This window comes from Podarcis gaigeae, assembly GCF_964106915.1.
Source record: "Podarcis gaigeae genome assembly, chromosome: 2".
In the NCBI taxonomy this organism is placed as follows: Eukaryota; Metazoa; Chordata; class Lepidosauria; order Squamata; family Lacertidae; genus Podarcis; species Podarcis gaigeae.
Genome location: NC_139679.1, coordinates 87,854,968 through 87,870,234, shown reverse-complemented (window position 1 = coordinate 87,870,234; position 15,267 = coordinate 87,854,968). Strand labels below are relative to the sequence as shown.

The 15,267-nt window shown below is 41.8% G+C and overlaps 1 protein-coding gene across 2 annotated transcripts in view; it reads right to left on the bottom strand.

Annotated features, from left to right (window-relative positions):
* LOC310836422 (uncharacterized protein) overlaps positions 1–15,267 on the bottom strand; it is a 79,234-nt gene that overhangs the window by 14,560 nt on the left and 49,407 nt on the right. For both annotated transcript variants that reach the window (XM_083721598.1, XM_083721599.1), the window contains 7 exons: positions 14,896–15,028; positions 12,666–12,820; positions 10,993–11,386; positions 8,673–8,740; positions 6,498–6,599; positions 5,324–5,384; positions 93–124 (listed from right to left, as the gene is read on the bottom strand). In XM_083721598.1, the coding sequence (XP_083577724.1) occupies positions 93–124; positions 5,324–5,384; positions 6,498–6,599; positions 8,673–8,740; positions 10,993–11,386; positions 12,666–12,820; positions 14,896–15,028 (945 nt within the window). The remainder of the gene's footprint in view (positions 1–92; positions 125–5,323; positions 5,385–6,497; positions 6,600–8,672; positions 8,741–10,992; positions 11,387–12,665; positions 12,821–14,895; positions 15,029–15,267) is intronic.

The following is a 15,267-nucleotide window of genomic DNA, read 5'->3' as shown; positions in this document are numbered from 1 at the left end:
ACAGCAATCTTTCAAAGCATAACATCCTGGTAATAAATTTTAAAACCTACAATCAATCCCAGTATTCTGAATACAAATACAGTATGCCATACCTCAGTCCCAAGGGCAGGGAACTGTTTTTGTCCTGGTACAAAGAGAGAGAGAAAATCAGGAACCAAATCAAGCATATGTGGTTCATCTTTAGCCATTAATTAATATTACCTAAATATCCTGCTCTGCAGTCTGTTATACACAAATGAAACCCTCTTTCCATATGAAAGTAGGGCTTTTCACTGCTGCTGAAGGTCAGAAAACAAACAAGGACAAGTCTGCTAGGCTGGGTTCAGACTTTCCTATATAAACCATACTTTAAACAACCATGGCTTAGCATTGTGTGTGAACCAAGCCTTGTTAATGATGTGGTTTGGAAATGTGAGTCTGTCCCAAATCACTTCAGTTCACCTCATTACGAATGCACTCATGAATACTTTATGTTGCATTAATAGTCTAATGGATTGGAACTTTCCCCCCAATAGCCAGAGGATCAGCTGAGCAGAATTTAACTCAAAAGACACTCTACTGGCAAAGGAGAGAAAGCAACCTTAACTGGTAAAAGAGGTTCACCTATGAGTCACATGCTGACAGCACTATGTATAAGCTCATTCCGGAAAGAAAAAACATTTAATGAGTTTGATTAAAGCCATTGCCTTTATTCAACAGATGAGATCAATAGTTCATCTTGTATAGTATTGTAAATATTATATTATATTATATTATATTATATTATATTATATTATATTATATTATATTATATTATATTATATTATATTATATTATATTATATTATATTATATTATATTATACAGCCATTCTACTTTCATATCATATCAAGCACAAAGAAGAAAACATTCTCCGCGGTGCTTCCTTCAATTACAGAGTTTCAGAATATTTGATACTGTGAAAACATTAGCCTGTCAGAATTCTACACAAATTTTCAACCTTCAGAAAATGTTTGAGATAGCAATTATAATTTTTAAAATAGTATAGGAATTAAAAACCTTAGCTTAGTTTCTTTTGCCCTTCATTTGCTTTGCCTGAGTATGATGTTGTCAAACTGGTGGAGGGAAACCCATTTTTTTATAATGAGCTTTACGTTACATCACAATAGCAGTAGCAGTGTCACTGGGTGGAGGGGAGTGTACTGTGATGGAAAAGTCCATAGAGACAAAATTTGGACCAACAGCCACCTGTAACCTGGACCCCAAGATTGCTTTCAGAGGAAGCAACCATCCCATGTAAACAGTTTTAATTGTTTTTAACCTTAGAGGGCATGGGATGTGAATTTCAAGCCAATGACTAATCTTTTCTTTTTGCTAAAGTTATCCTTGTTATCTTCAATGAGAGCACGGGGAGGTGTTTGCCATTTGTCAACAAACTGTTCTCACCAAACAATCACTCCCGGTTTAATGGTGCACCTGTGCCTTTGAAGTATTAAACTCTTCTGGCCAGACTTTTAATCCTATAAGGAATCTAAGATGGTGAATTTTGGACCCACTCTTAACATATGGAGCGAATTCTAATTTCAAAAGAAACAACGGTCAGTACCCATACAATGGTGGGGATTTTGGTAAAATCATAGACAGGCTTTCAGTGTTGAACTTGGCCCTGATGGGTGCTGATTGGACAGTGATCCAAAGAGAAACTCCTGCCCTCCCTGCTGCCCCTTTTCAAAAGAGACATTTTTTTCTGCTTAAGGAAGTATCAGAGCTATTCCATCCAGGATAAGCAGTTAACCATTTTAATATTTTGGATTTCAGCTTAGTGGCTGCTTAAGAATGTTGGGCCAGCCTGCTGATACTAATAACCATGGAAGCTAGAGTCTATACTTTTTCTGTTTTTCTCATTCTGATTCCCTCACTGAGGTGGTGGAGAAAGACTCATTGAGGAGCCAATCCAATTAAAACATGATGACACAAAGGCATTGTCCAGTGGATCCAAGAATTCCTAGTCAAGAGCCACAGTTCTTCTCCCTGGAGGAACCAGGAGAAAATTTTTACCCTTGCCTGTTCTTTCTCTCATTCTTTCTGCTGCCTTTGACTGGATTAATATAGAGAAGCTGTGCCTGAAACTATGAATAATAAATATTTATAGGTATTTGCTTACTTAATTAGAAAGCCTTTATATGGCTAAAACTTCAAGGTCTTAGGGCCAGTATTCAAGAGACAACACTAACTACAAAAGGGATTAAGTACAGTCATTTCTTACCTGCTTTTGTATTTAATTCATATGTAAATGATTATATACCCCTGAGTATTTTTGGGGTATTGGCCCTCTGCACAAATTGAATAAATATACTCTTTAATTTAATTTACCCTGCTCCAGAGTAAAACTCCCATCCAAGTTGTCATACATGGCAGAGATTTGTAAATCTGTAGCAAGTGCTGCTGGAAATTCCACATAATCCATTTCAAGGCAGGAATCCTATACACTAGCTGTCTTCCCTAACTTGGTGCCCTCCAGATATTTTGGATTCCAACTCCCATCAGCCCCAGGAAGCATGGCTAATGGTCATGGATGATGGGGTTGTAGTCCCAAATACCCAAATCTGCTATACACACATATCTGGGAGTTAGTTCTACTGAACTCAATATATCTTACTTCGGATTAGACATTCTTAGGATTTCACTGCATGACTGCCAGCAGCCTTGATTAGAGCAGAGGTGATATTCACGCCCGTGAAGTTCCACGTTCTTACTATCATGATCAATGTATCACTATAAGCTTCTAAAAATTGATGAAAACATAGTTCTGGGGAAATGCTTCTGTGAGCCAAGGAGCAACAAACCCAAAAACAGTTCAGGTTGCATCAATGGCTACAAGCACATGCAACTGCTCTCTCTGAAAATATAAATGTGAGCAGTTATCCGGTTCTGCCTTTAGCACTAATTGGAACAGAACCAAATTAACTGCTGACATAGGCTTTTATGCCACCACTAGGTACCAATAATGGTGTGTACACACACACACACACACACACACACACACACACACACACACACTGTTTGGAAAAACAGAATGTCTCCTCCATTCCATTTTTAAAAATATTACAAAAAATACTGTATAGCAATCTATATACCCCAACTTTTCTCTTGACAGGGACTCAAGATGGCTTAGAGATAAAATAAAGAGAGTCTTATTTGACCCCACATCAACTGTTTCTTTAATATCCAGACCAGGCAAAGGCAAACTCGGCCCTCCAGATGTTTTGGGACTACAACTCCCATCAGCCCTAGCTAACAGGACCAGTAGTCAGGGAGGATGGGAGTTGTAGTTCCAAAACATTTGGAGGCCGAGTTTGCCCATGCCTGATCCAGACTGATGAAAGATGTTGATGAAACTGCAGCCCACTCACTTCAACTCATCATTAACTTTTTAGTTGGTTCTAATAGTAGTTGGGGGACATGGGTGGCACTGTGAGTTAAACCACAGAGACTAGGGCTTGCCAATCAGAAGGCTGGCAGTTCGAATTCCTGCAACGTGAGCTCCCGTTGCTCGGTCCCAGCTCCTGCCAACCTAGCAGTTCAAAAGCACGAAGTGCAAGTAGATAAATAGGTAGTGCTCCGGTGGGAAGGTAAACGGTGTTTCCATGCGCTGCTCTGGTCATGCTGGCCACAGAAGAAGCTTAGTCATGCTGGCCACATGACCCAGAAACTGTAAAGCCAGTAAAGTGAGATGAGCGCCGCAACCCCAGAGTCATCCACGACTGGACCTAATGGTCAGGAGTCCCTTTACATTTAATAGTACTTGGAGGTTCTACTGTTACTTTTGATTATTATTTTTAGTGGAACAACATGGCTACCTGCCATTTTTTAATACTAAGTATCCTTCATATATCTCCTTCTTAGCATTTTGAAACATTAGATTACATACCACTGTGAATTTAAGTATAGTATTGAGGTTTTATGAATAGAATTACTCATGAATTCATACAGCTATTTAAGTGCTAAACTTGGCCTTCAGTAAATTTAGGGTCATGGTTCTTACTATTAAAGAAAACAGAGAGTATATATTTGTGTGGCTTTTAGCTACAATTCACCAGGCATATCACTATGCTTCGCTTTGGCAAGAGGATGACCATGACATTCTACAGCAGGAGTTACCAAACTGTGGTCCCTGGACCACCCATGGTCTGTGAGCTTCATCCAGGTGGACCATGGCATGTCTTGCATTAAACAGGCATATTGTTTTTCAGTTGTATTTTTATTGCTTCTTTTCTTTCTTATATTGCTTTACTGTTTGAATTTTACGAAATGCAAATTGCAATACAATAAAATACAATATAAGAAATGAAAGAAGCAATAAGACTATAGTTTAAAATCATACAACATCTAGCACAATGCATTGCAGTTGGTGTGACAAGTCAGAAAAGTCATTAAGTGATCTGCTGAGACCCTCAGCAATTTTCAAGCAGTCCATGGGGGAAATGGTTTGGGAACCAATGCTCTACAGTGTTCAACAAGTAACTGCATCTGCAAATTTCACATTTCCCAAACAGTGTAGCCTATACTCCATCTTCTGGTTATTTATGGTAAGTGTACAGCGTAAGGCTTTTTCCTAGAAACTCAAGCGATCACCAATTGTTGCAACTGGTAGAATAACCAATGAAAGGAAGGCAATTGTAATTTTAATAAGATGGTGGTATCTCCCCCACTATTGCCAAGTTAGGACTGCTCAGTTAGCCTGGATCCAACCCACTGAATCTGAAATGGAAATGTATGAGGCAGAGGAAAAGAACTAGTTTATACAAGATTCCCAACATAATATAGTATTCCCATAAACTCAACAGATAATTGCAAAACAAAAGGCATTAAAAAGTTCAGAAATAGAACTCTGGGTATAGGGCGGTATATAAATTCAATAAATAATTAAATAAAATATCAATTAAATACAGTCTTCATTCATCTCTAAAGATTAAAAGTACCATGGAACAAAACAAAACAAAACAAAACAAAAAGCGATACTTTGGAATGGATTCAACTAACCCTTTGTACTAGCAGAAGCCAGGAGGGCACTCCAGTTAGTGCAATGGGGCTTTCCCTTCCTCTCTTTCTTCTGCATGCCCCATATCTCCCCCAAGTTCACTCTGGGGGTTGAGACAATGCCCAGAAAAAGCACACAGGGTAGGGAGAAGAGGTGGTAAGCAAAAATGCTTGTGCTGACAGAACAATCAAATTAGTATAATGGTGAATTCCAACTTATGTTTTTAAAACAATGTCTTCCCCAAATTCACTGTGAAATATTACTTCTTCATTTTTATTCCTGCCTTCCCTACATATGATCTTACCAACAGAAATAGCTGATTGGGCACATGAGGCGTATGTGTGGTCTCTAGATCTCATAGCACTCTAAAGGGCAAAAGAGAAGGAAAGTCATTTTTCTGCATCAAGCATTTTGCAGGACAAGCCATACAGACAATCATGGGTGCACCATGGTTGAGATGCTGGAAGAAGCTTATTCTTGGGCACTCCCCCCTCCCCCTCCCTCCCTCCCTTCCTTCCATCCATGGTTTGCTTTCATTTTGACACCAACTACATTAAATTATAACCAGGACTTGCAAATCCACTTTGCTAAGAAAGAGAATTGTGGTTCTACTGCACTTGTAACTCCAGTAGTTTGAACAAAAGGATGGGAATGGTCACTTACAGTCCACCTTTGTCAAGCAGTGGTGTTGCTACTCCTGTGGCCAGAGGCTTGGATGCAATGTGAAGGGTCATTTGCAGTTCACAAGCATGCCCATAATTATCCCAGGTGCACAGTGAGAAGTACCAACACCACTGAAATTAAGTTCTTGGCTTGCATTTTCCCTTCCTCACTTCACCCAGCGCTGAACCAACCATGCCCTACGTTCTAGCAGCAAGCTGTCTGATGCAGAAGTGCTGCATTTGGGGGCATACTCGTTTCTTGAAGAAAATTAGCTAGCTCTCATTTTTGCTGAAGCTTCCTTCATTCCCCAATAATATGGACCTTATTATTTCTTTTAAAAAATAATTATAATGCCCTGTGTTCAAATGTACAATTTAAAAGACAGGATGAAAAAAAAGTGGGGAGGTATGGAAAGAGAAATAAAAAGAAGCCAATTTGGGTTCCAAAGCTTTCTCCTTGCGCAATGACCAGTTGGAACAGTTGCCAAGGAGACAACTCCAGAGGAGGAAGATCAAATAGCAGCTTATTCCAATCGACTCAATGGAGTGGATGCGCTGCCTCACCTGTGTGTCTGCTGCAGCCAGGTAGAACGGCTGCCACTATCCAAGAAAAAAATTAATATGTAAAAGGTATCTTAGTATACCCAAGCCATATTATTAGAAGTGTTCTCTTTGGGAGGGGGGAAAAAGTGTCTCTCATGCAAAGTTACTATGTAAATGACAACAAACTTTCACCTCCAGCCCAACAACCAGCAATTGAGTTAAAATTATAAATATCCAGATAACTTTTTCGTTTGTTAGAATAACAAAAAGTACCTTTGCAAGCAAACTATTTTTTGCATGTTTGGGTGTCCGCATCATTTTGAGACTCAACCTTTCTATTTTCAGGAGCTTCTTGGGCATGAGTTTCTTGGGTTCCTAAGCACACAGATTTTGAAAAATTACGCAGCATATTTCATAACTTCACATAATTTGAATACCAAATCTTATAAGAAACATGATATAACTAGTTGTCCCAGTTAGAAACCCCATATATCAGGGGTGGCCAAACTTGGCCCTCCAGCTGTTTTTGGACTACAACTCCCATCACCCCTAGCTGACAGGACCAGTGGTCAGGGATGATGGGAACTGTAGTCCCCAAAAAGCTGGAGGGCCGAGTCTGGTCACCACTGCCTTATATTCAAACACTGCAAATGTAGTGTGCTGCTTCTTTCTGTTAAGCATCTCACCTTACCCCAATCTAATGAAGCTCTTCCATGGCAACAGCAACACTATCACAGGCACAACCAGCACCTGGGAAATGAGCCCCACCAGCAGAAAGCAGCACAGTCCCACTTTGAGGTAAACATTGATGGGACACACCTTGTATCCTCAGGGCAGGAACGCAGCCCTGCCACAGAGATGCGGCTATGGCCACAGTGTGCCACTGTAGATGGCAGCATTCATGAGTCTTGCACCAATGCCAACTTTAGGGCCAAGACCAATGCTTTAGAAGTCATCTGATACAGGCATAGAAGGGATGCTAATGCTGGAAGTGGATGCAATGTTCAACTGGCATGCCTGAACAATCGGGCCACATCTCTCTCTACCCAAGATTGAGCTGGATAGCTCAAAATATACCTCAGAGACCTTTACTGTTTCCTTAACTTCAGTTGTCTCCAAAGGCAACTTCCATGTGTCAAACTAAGAACGGACATGAAAAACCAAAATCATACTGATTGCATGTTACAATCATGTGGTGGATACAATGTTCATTAGATCACTGTTCAGTGCACAATGAAGTGAGTGGGGAGGGGGAAATCTCTCCTCTCATTGTGCATTGCACAGTGACCCATCCTTCCATATCACTGAAACTACCATTTCATTGCATAAAGGTAAAGGTAAAGGGACCCCTGACCATTAGGTCCAGTCGCAGATGGCTCTGGGGTTGCGGCGCTCATCTCGCTTTATTGGCCTAGGGAGCAGGCGTACAGCTTCTGAGTCATGTGGCCAGCATGACTAAGCCACTTTTGGTGAACCAGAGCAGCACACGGAAACACCATTTACCTTCCCACCAGAGTGGTACCTATTCATCTACTTGCACTTTGATTTGCTTTTGAACTGCTAGGTTGGTAGGAGCAGGGACCGAGCAACAGGAGCTCACCCTGTTGCAGGGATTTGAACTGCCGACCTTCTGATCGGCAAGCCCTAGGCTCTGTGGTTTAACCCACAGTGCCACCCGTGTCCCGTGCATAGTAAGCTCTAATTTAAGTTTTGCCCCATGCTGTGGTTTTGTTACCGAGCTTAAGAATGATACAGCAGAGAAAGAAAGAAAGAAAACTTTTAACATTTTGGAGATTACAGTAAAGTGGGCAAGTGAAAAACTAAGACAAATGTAATTTTCAATCAACCTCTGCTGTGAAGTACCAAAATCTCAATAAATTTGTGTTGCTGTATCTTTTAAGAATCACCTCCTGGTTGTTCTGTCTAGGAGAGAATGTGAAAGGAGAGTCTGAAGCTAGCAGAGAGCTGTAGGCCTGCTTTTGTTTTAAGTCAGGCATAGGCAAACTCGGCCCTCCAGATGTTTTAGGACTACAATTCCCATCATCCCTACCTAGCTAACAGGACCAGTGGTCAGGGATAATGGGAGTTGTAGTCCCAAAACAACTGGAGGGCTGAGTTTGCCTATGCCTGTTTTAGGTGTTTGTCTTGTTCTTGTTTTATACTTTTGATCTCCAGAGAAAGATAGCTAAGAACTCATGCCACATTTGGTGTGAAACCTATACTTCCCATCAGTACTGGGATATTAATGTAGTAAGTTACTACGATAGCCTTTAGAAAGCACACACCCAAAATCATCCCTGTAAATTAGTGATATAGTTTGGCCAATATTAAGTATCTTTATGTTTACTGTTTTCAGCTGGAGTTAGTTATGATCAATGCTTCTGTTTAAATCAATAGAATTTAAACATCATTAACATGAAAGAAAATATTAAACAGGATGATTAATACCTTTACGTGCTTGAATAGTCTGTCTCTGCCCAAATATCTTTCTTTGGTTGTTCCATAAATTAAAGAATCTACAAAAAATGATGAAAAAGCCTCTCAGTTTTATGAGTCTTCACACCAGTTACATGAAAATAAAGGGTTGGATCTAAAAGTGCCCTTCTGAATACAGAAGGCATTTTCTTGTGGAACTGCTGTTTCTACACCTCACAGCAGAGCTCTGAAACGAGAAGCATTCCTTCAACCTTGGATTAACACCTGGCAGAGATAGGCAGGGTCCAATTCTTCAGATGCTTTCTTTCTCCTTTTTGCACATCCAAGTCAAGGTAGAGGATGCCAGAGGAACATATGTGGATGTTCCCACATATGACCCTATTTTATGCTATGACAAGTTTAGAGAACTGTCTTCTACTTGCCTTGATTCCCTGGAGATGTTTGGTCTTTTTGCATGGAGGACACACACTCACTGAGGCAGAGGAAGGAAGCCACATGGACAAAGGGCAGTCTGAGATCCTTGGATGGGAACTGTGGATTTTCTCACGTTTATGTCTTGGTCTATCAATACAGCAATTTTTGCTTTGTTCTCTTCTTCTTGTGTTTCTAAGGGGGCGAATGAGGCATGGAGCAGATCCATAAGGAACTGGCTGCCTCTGATGGAAGGGCTCATGGAGCCACTAAGTCTTTGGCTCATTGTATGAACTCTGGGAGGTCTCTCATCAGAGAAGTTCAAAGTGAGCTTGGGCTTGTGCTAAATTGAGTACTTATTCCCTGGCTTCCTCCGGCACCTGGCCTTGTTCCAGTTCACTGGACTTGCAATGCTCCAACTTCTGCTGGGCCTCTTCAAAAGGCTGGTCATGCTACTGTCCTCTACCTGCCCTATATGAAGGGGAGGGAGTTGGGATGCTTCTGGGTGAGCTGCAGATGGTGCCATTGATCCAGAACTGTCTATCATGGGTGCTTTCTGGGGTAGTTGTTGGTGCCGGGGAAGAGGATGCAGTGCCATTGCGCTACCTGGTAAAGGGCTCTTCTTGATGCAGGTGAAGTGAGGGAAGGTTCCTAAACCCATTTGCTGGTTTGTGGTCCCTTATTTCAAGTCTGTGCTCAATGCATTGGGAGATAGGTTGAGAATGGGGGGAAGAAGAAGAAGAAGAAGAAGAAGAAGAAGAAGAAGAAGAAGAGGAGGAGGAGGAGGAGGAGGAGTAGTTTGGATTTGATATCCCGCCTTTCACTCCCCTTCAGGAGTCTTAAAGCAGCTAACATTCTCCTTTCCCTTCCTCCCCCACAACAAACACTCTGTGAGGTGAGTGGGGCTGAGAGACTTCAGAGAAGTGTGACTGACCCAAGGTCACCCAGCAGCTGCATGTGGAGGAGCGGAGACGCGAAACCGGTTTACGAGACTACCGCTCTTAACCACTACACCACACTGGGAGGTGGGGGTGGGGGAAAATAGGCTGTAAGGCTATAAGGCTGCAAGGCTATAAGATTTTTTTAAAGTTTAGGCCTGAAGAAGGAAAACAGTCAGTCTCTTGAAAGTTCCAGCAGGAACCAAGCATTCTGTGTGCGAGGCAGGGTTGATCTGGAACAAAAGGCTAGCCCGACCTCTGGAGAGGCACCTGAAGAACTGGACGCTGTCTACAGTGGTACCTTGGGTTAAGAACTTAATTTGTTCCAGAGGTCCGTTCTTAACCTGAAACAGTTCTTAACCTAAGGCGTGCTTTCGCTAATGGGCATCCTGCTGCCACTGCACCACTGGCGTGCAATTTCCGTTCTTAACCTGGGGCAAAGTTCTTAACCTGGAGCAACTACTTCCTGGTTAGCGAAGTTTGTAACCCGAAGCGTCTGTAACCCGAAGCATCTGTAACCTGAGGTGCCACTGTATATGTATCAGAGGGGACATATTATCCTCAGTTGAAGGAATGCCCTCCAATGCCCTCTTCTCATAGAAAAGAATGAAACTAAAACAAAAGATGTGCTTAAACTCTTGTGCCAGTAAATAGGCTTGCATTTCCCCCCTATGGCTATAATAGAAGGCTTCTTTCAAGTCCAATTGCAGTGGGGCTGGTAGGGGAGGATTTCAATGTACAGGAGTGTGTATCTCTGCTGGAGAGATAAGGCTAATCTCCCCCCCCCCCCACCAGCTGCAACTGGCCTGAAATTGCCCCTCTGTTGAAACTAGGTTTGAACAAAGCCTCCTTTTCTAACCAAGGCAAGGCATCTTTCAAGCCTAATTGTGACACTGAGGCATTGGGAGGGGGGGGCGTGGTCAAGAACAGGGAAGGGAAACTCTGTTGAAAGCAAATAGTGGAAGTAGATAATCTTGGAATACCTATGTGTGGAATTGAATCTAAGCACTCTAGGGTCCTTTTTTCCTTCAAATTTTGGATAGTTTCTTGCTTTGATTCTGGAGCTCCTGAATCTTCTGGAGCTTCTGCAGCTCCTGAATCTTCTAGAGCTTCTGCAGCTCCTGAATCTTCTAGAGCTTCTGCAGCTCCTGAATCTTCTAGAGCTTCTGCAGCTCCTGAATCTTCTAGAGCTTCTGCAGTTCCTGAATCTTCTAGAGCTTCTGCAGTTCCTGAATCTTCTGCAGCTCCTAAATCTTCTGCAGCTCCTGAATCTTTTGCAGCTTCTGGGACTGTTTCTTCTTTTATCAAATACAGCTCTTTACTTATAATCTCCTGTACTGGCTCCACAATGGGTAACTCACCCTCTGCTGAAGCAACCTTAACAAGCAATAAAGTAGCATTAGTTTTCAGGAGGAGGAGGAGGAAGAAGAAGGAGGAGGAGGAGGAGGAGGAGGAGGAGGAGGAGGAGATTCAGTTCCAACACCCTTAAAACACACACACAATTTCTGAGATCTCCAAAGGTCTAGCAACATAAAATTTGGAAATCCTATAACTGTAATGTAGACCCCTGCTAAATGGAAAATTGTGGAAATGTTCCATGTTTTATAAGTCCAGACAGCTAAGAAGGAAAGGGTGAGAGAGCAAAAGGAGATGTTTTCCTCTCAATAATATTAGCTTACAAGTGAAGCAGAATAGCTAATTGCTGAATCTGGACTTATGGGACCTGGTGAAGTTGATCACTTTGCAGTCAAAGTCATAGGAAGCTGCCATTTAATAGACATGCGCCAAAGAAGGCAATCCTTAAGCCCCTCCTGTGAGCATAGTGTGCTCTGCAAGAGTGTTCTTGGCTATCTGGCCTTATAAATAATTTTCCCTGTGGCTTTTTGCCCTTGATGGGAAAAGCTTGTCCACATATGGTATAAAGTAGTTGTAACATCTCTGTTTTGGCCATCTGTCTACAAATTCAGGGAATCAATACATACGAGGTCACCGCTATTAAAATTAAGTGGTAGAGCAAATGTTCTGAAGTGTTTGTTTGTTTATTTATTTATTTATTTACTTGGAATTCTTCTATCCTGCTTTATAGCCCAAACTAGGTTGCCATAGCAGCTTACAAAATAAAGCCACACTCAAAATCTAGCACAGGATCATAAATTACATGGTGCACATATAGAATCGGGATTATTAAGGCAGAAATTTCTTGCCCTTGATCTTCCCTGGTGTCATATCAGGCAGAAGTTCCCACTGAGGTCCTTTGAGCCAAGGAAGTCGGGCTGTAAACTCAGCCCATAATGAAAGCAGTCTTCTGATGTTTCGAAGAGACATCTGCTCTTTTAGCAACTCTAGGAGTACTGGGGAATAGTGCTTTCTTAGTCACAGATGAGAGGTTGTGGTGTCCCTTGACCCTGTGTCTCTTAAAGGGGTCTTAGTCTATCTGAGTCATGTATCACATGAGATATGGAGTATTGCTGTACGCTTCAGTTCAAAATTGTATAGTAAGCCAATGATATAATAAACTTGGCTCCAATTTTAAAAGGGGATGCATGCCCAGGATATTAAGACAAAGAAACCTATAGCTTCTGTTTTTCTACTCTCTGAATGAAGCCTGCTACTCTAGCAGTATAGTTAAGTTAGCCACAAAGGAGGTAATACAAACCTGCTCCTTAGGTTGTGTTTCTGTTTTGGGCTCTTCACAGATTACAGATGAACATGGAGAAACTCCAAAGAAAGGTATTTCTAAATGAGTTTGTGCTGGAAATTTTGGCCCAGGCACATACTTCTTATCATCTGTCACAACCATTCTTTCGGACACTGAGGAAAGAAAACAGTGAGAACTTCAATCAGATCCTTTGCTTCTGCTCCTTGTAATCTTACACAAAGAGTCAATGAAACTTTTGACTAGGGAGATAGACTTTACTAGACCAAAGTGAGATAGCACGCTCCTTAAGCAAAGTAAATATTCAGCCAACAGTTTTACATTCATTTGGTCCTTCTTTCATACTCCTCACTTTGACCTATTTTTAATTACTAGCCCATTTCTTAGCCAATACTCATTCTTGGAGATGAAGTGCAGCCCAGAACATTTCTCTCACATTTACAAGGGGAAATCTATGTCATTAAAACACTGAAAATAGAATTGAGTGATAGAATTGACACTCTGTTCCTAAATGCAATTAACTGAAAATTTATTACAATGAGAGTAACCTCCAAGTATGCTGGTCTGGTGGAGATGTGCTTTTACCTTTTGTGCTTGACTTAGGCCCCAAATATCTGAAAAACTATATCCATCCCTACCAACCTTCTCTAGAGTTACGATATGCTTTGAAGTCTTGCTCAGTAGTTCTGCCTCCCTCAGAAATGTGGGGAATTGTAGCTAGGAGTGGACTTTCTTTGTGGCAGCCCTTAAGCTGCGGACTCCCTCCCCACAGAATTGCATCAACCACCTTCATTATATAATTTTCACTACATGCTGAAGTCACAACTCTTTACCTTGACCTTTGATAGTTCAGGGATTTTGTTTTCTGTGACTCACCTCCCTTGCTGAATTTTTATTTCTCCGTTCCATTTTGGAATGGTCTTGTGCATTTTAAAACTGTAGTGATTTTTATCTGTTTTAAAATGGTACTTGCTATTTGTTGTAGCCTGCCCTGCTGTGGACTTGCAATGAAGCATAATGAGACCGTGACATGCTGTACAGGGGCTCCCTCCTTTTGGGTATCTAACTTTGAAAGATTTATTTCTGCAAAACATCAGCGTTGCCCCCAACTTGCAGATGCCTCTTTTGAATTTGTGGGTGGCCCTGCTTTGCTTCCAAGTCAAACAACAGGGGAGCCCCCCACCTTGCTATTAAAAGGAGTAATTTGCTAGAGATTGCATAGCAGTTTTTCACTGTTCAGCACCAAAAGAAATGTGATAGAGTAGGTATTTTCAACCTTTCCAGATCCAGGACCCTTTTAAAATCCAAGCATGCATGTGGGGACCCATTTCTTAATCTTATACCACATATTTGCATGGTAGCAGTGCTCCTGCTATGACCCACCTCAAATCAAGCTGTGACCCACTTTGGGTCCTGACCTACCAGTCGAAGACCAGTGTGATAGAGCCCATGTTTTGCTCAGCTGTGCTTTTGACTGTGAACAGAATAACATGCCCTAACAGGGTGGTGCTGTGGTCTAAACCACAGAGCCTAGGGCTTGCTGATTGGAAGGTTGGCAGCTTGAATCCCAGCAATGGGGTGAGCTCCCGTTGCTCGGTCCCAGCTCCTGCCAGCCTAGCAGTTCAAAAGCATGCCAAAAAGTAGATAAATAGGTACTGCTCCAGAGGGAAGGTAAACGGCGTTTCCGTGCGCTGCTCTGGTTTTGGTGTTCTGTTGCGCCAGAAGTAGCTTAGTCATGCTGGCCACATGACCCGGAAAAACTGTGGACAAACGCCGGCTCCCTCAGCCAGTAAAGCAAGATGAGCACCGCCACCCCAGAGTTGTCTGTGACTGGACTTAACTGTCAGGGGTCCTTTACCTTTTTTAAAAAAACAGACAGCCTATCAATTCATCAGCTCACACCGTTACTCAGCTATGGTTAGAAGCACTGCAGATGCAACCGAGGGAACAAAAGGGGAATGGAAGCAAAATGGAAATGGGGCCACGGAATGGACAGGAGCAATCAAGATGCAAGGTAGAAAAGGGCGAAACCAGTTCCCAGCTTCTCTCAGTCACAAAGGACTTCTAGTGTTGTGTGCTGAAGCAAGCTGATAAGGAACAGGCTCTGCCATGCCAGGGAAAAACACTGTTGCACTGCTTTGGGATAGGTTTCTAGGATGGAGGGGAGAGCAAACCCAAAGATCATTAAAAGAACACCTCCCCTTGATTATATTTATATTTAAACCATTACTTTCAGCTTTATCACGTTCTTCTAAGTCAGGAGTTCCAGGTTGGAGCAGGAAATCAAATATATTCAGAGAAACATCTGAGGAACAGGGAGAGCAGTAGATTGCTGAGGGAGCCACTGGTAATCTCCAGACGGGCTAATAGGGAAGAAAAAAGTACAAATGCATGTAATCTGCTTACTATTTTTTTAAATAAAATTGTTTATAATTGAACATCTAAAATTACTTCACCTGTTTACACCTAATTATATGCCTTTTAATGGATTAATTCATTATTTGCCAATTAAATTTAAGTAGCTGTTGATATACCGGTAACTTAAAACTTGATATAGGTGTCTTTTTGTGATACTGAAGGATCTGTGTCATAACTGTGCAAA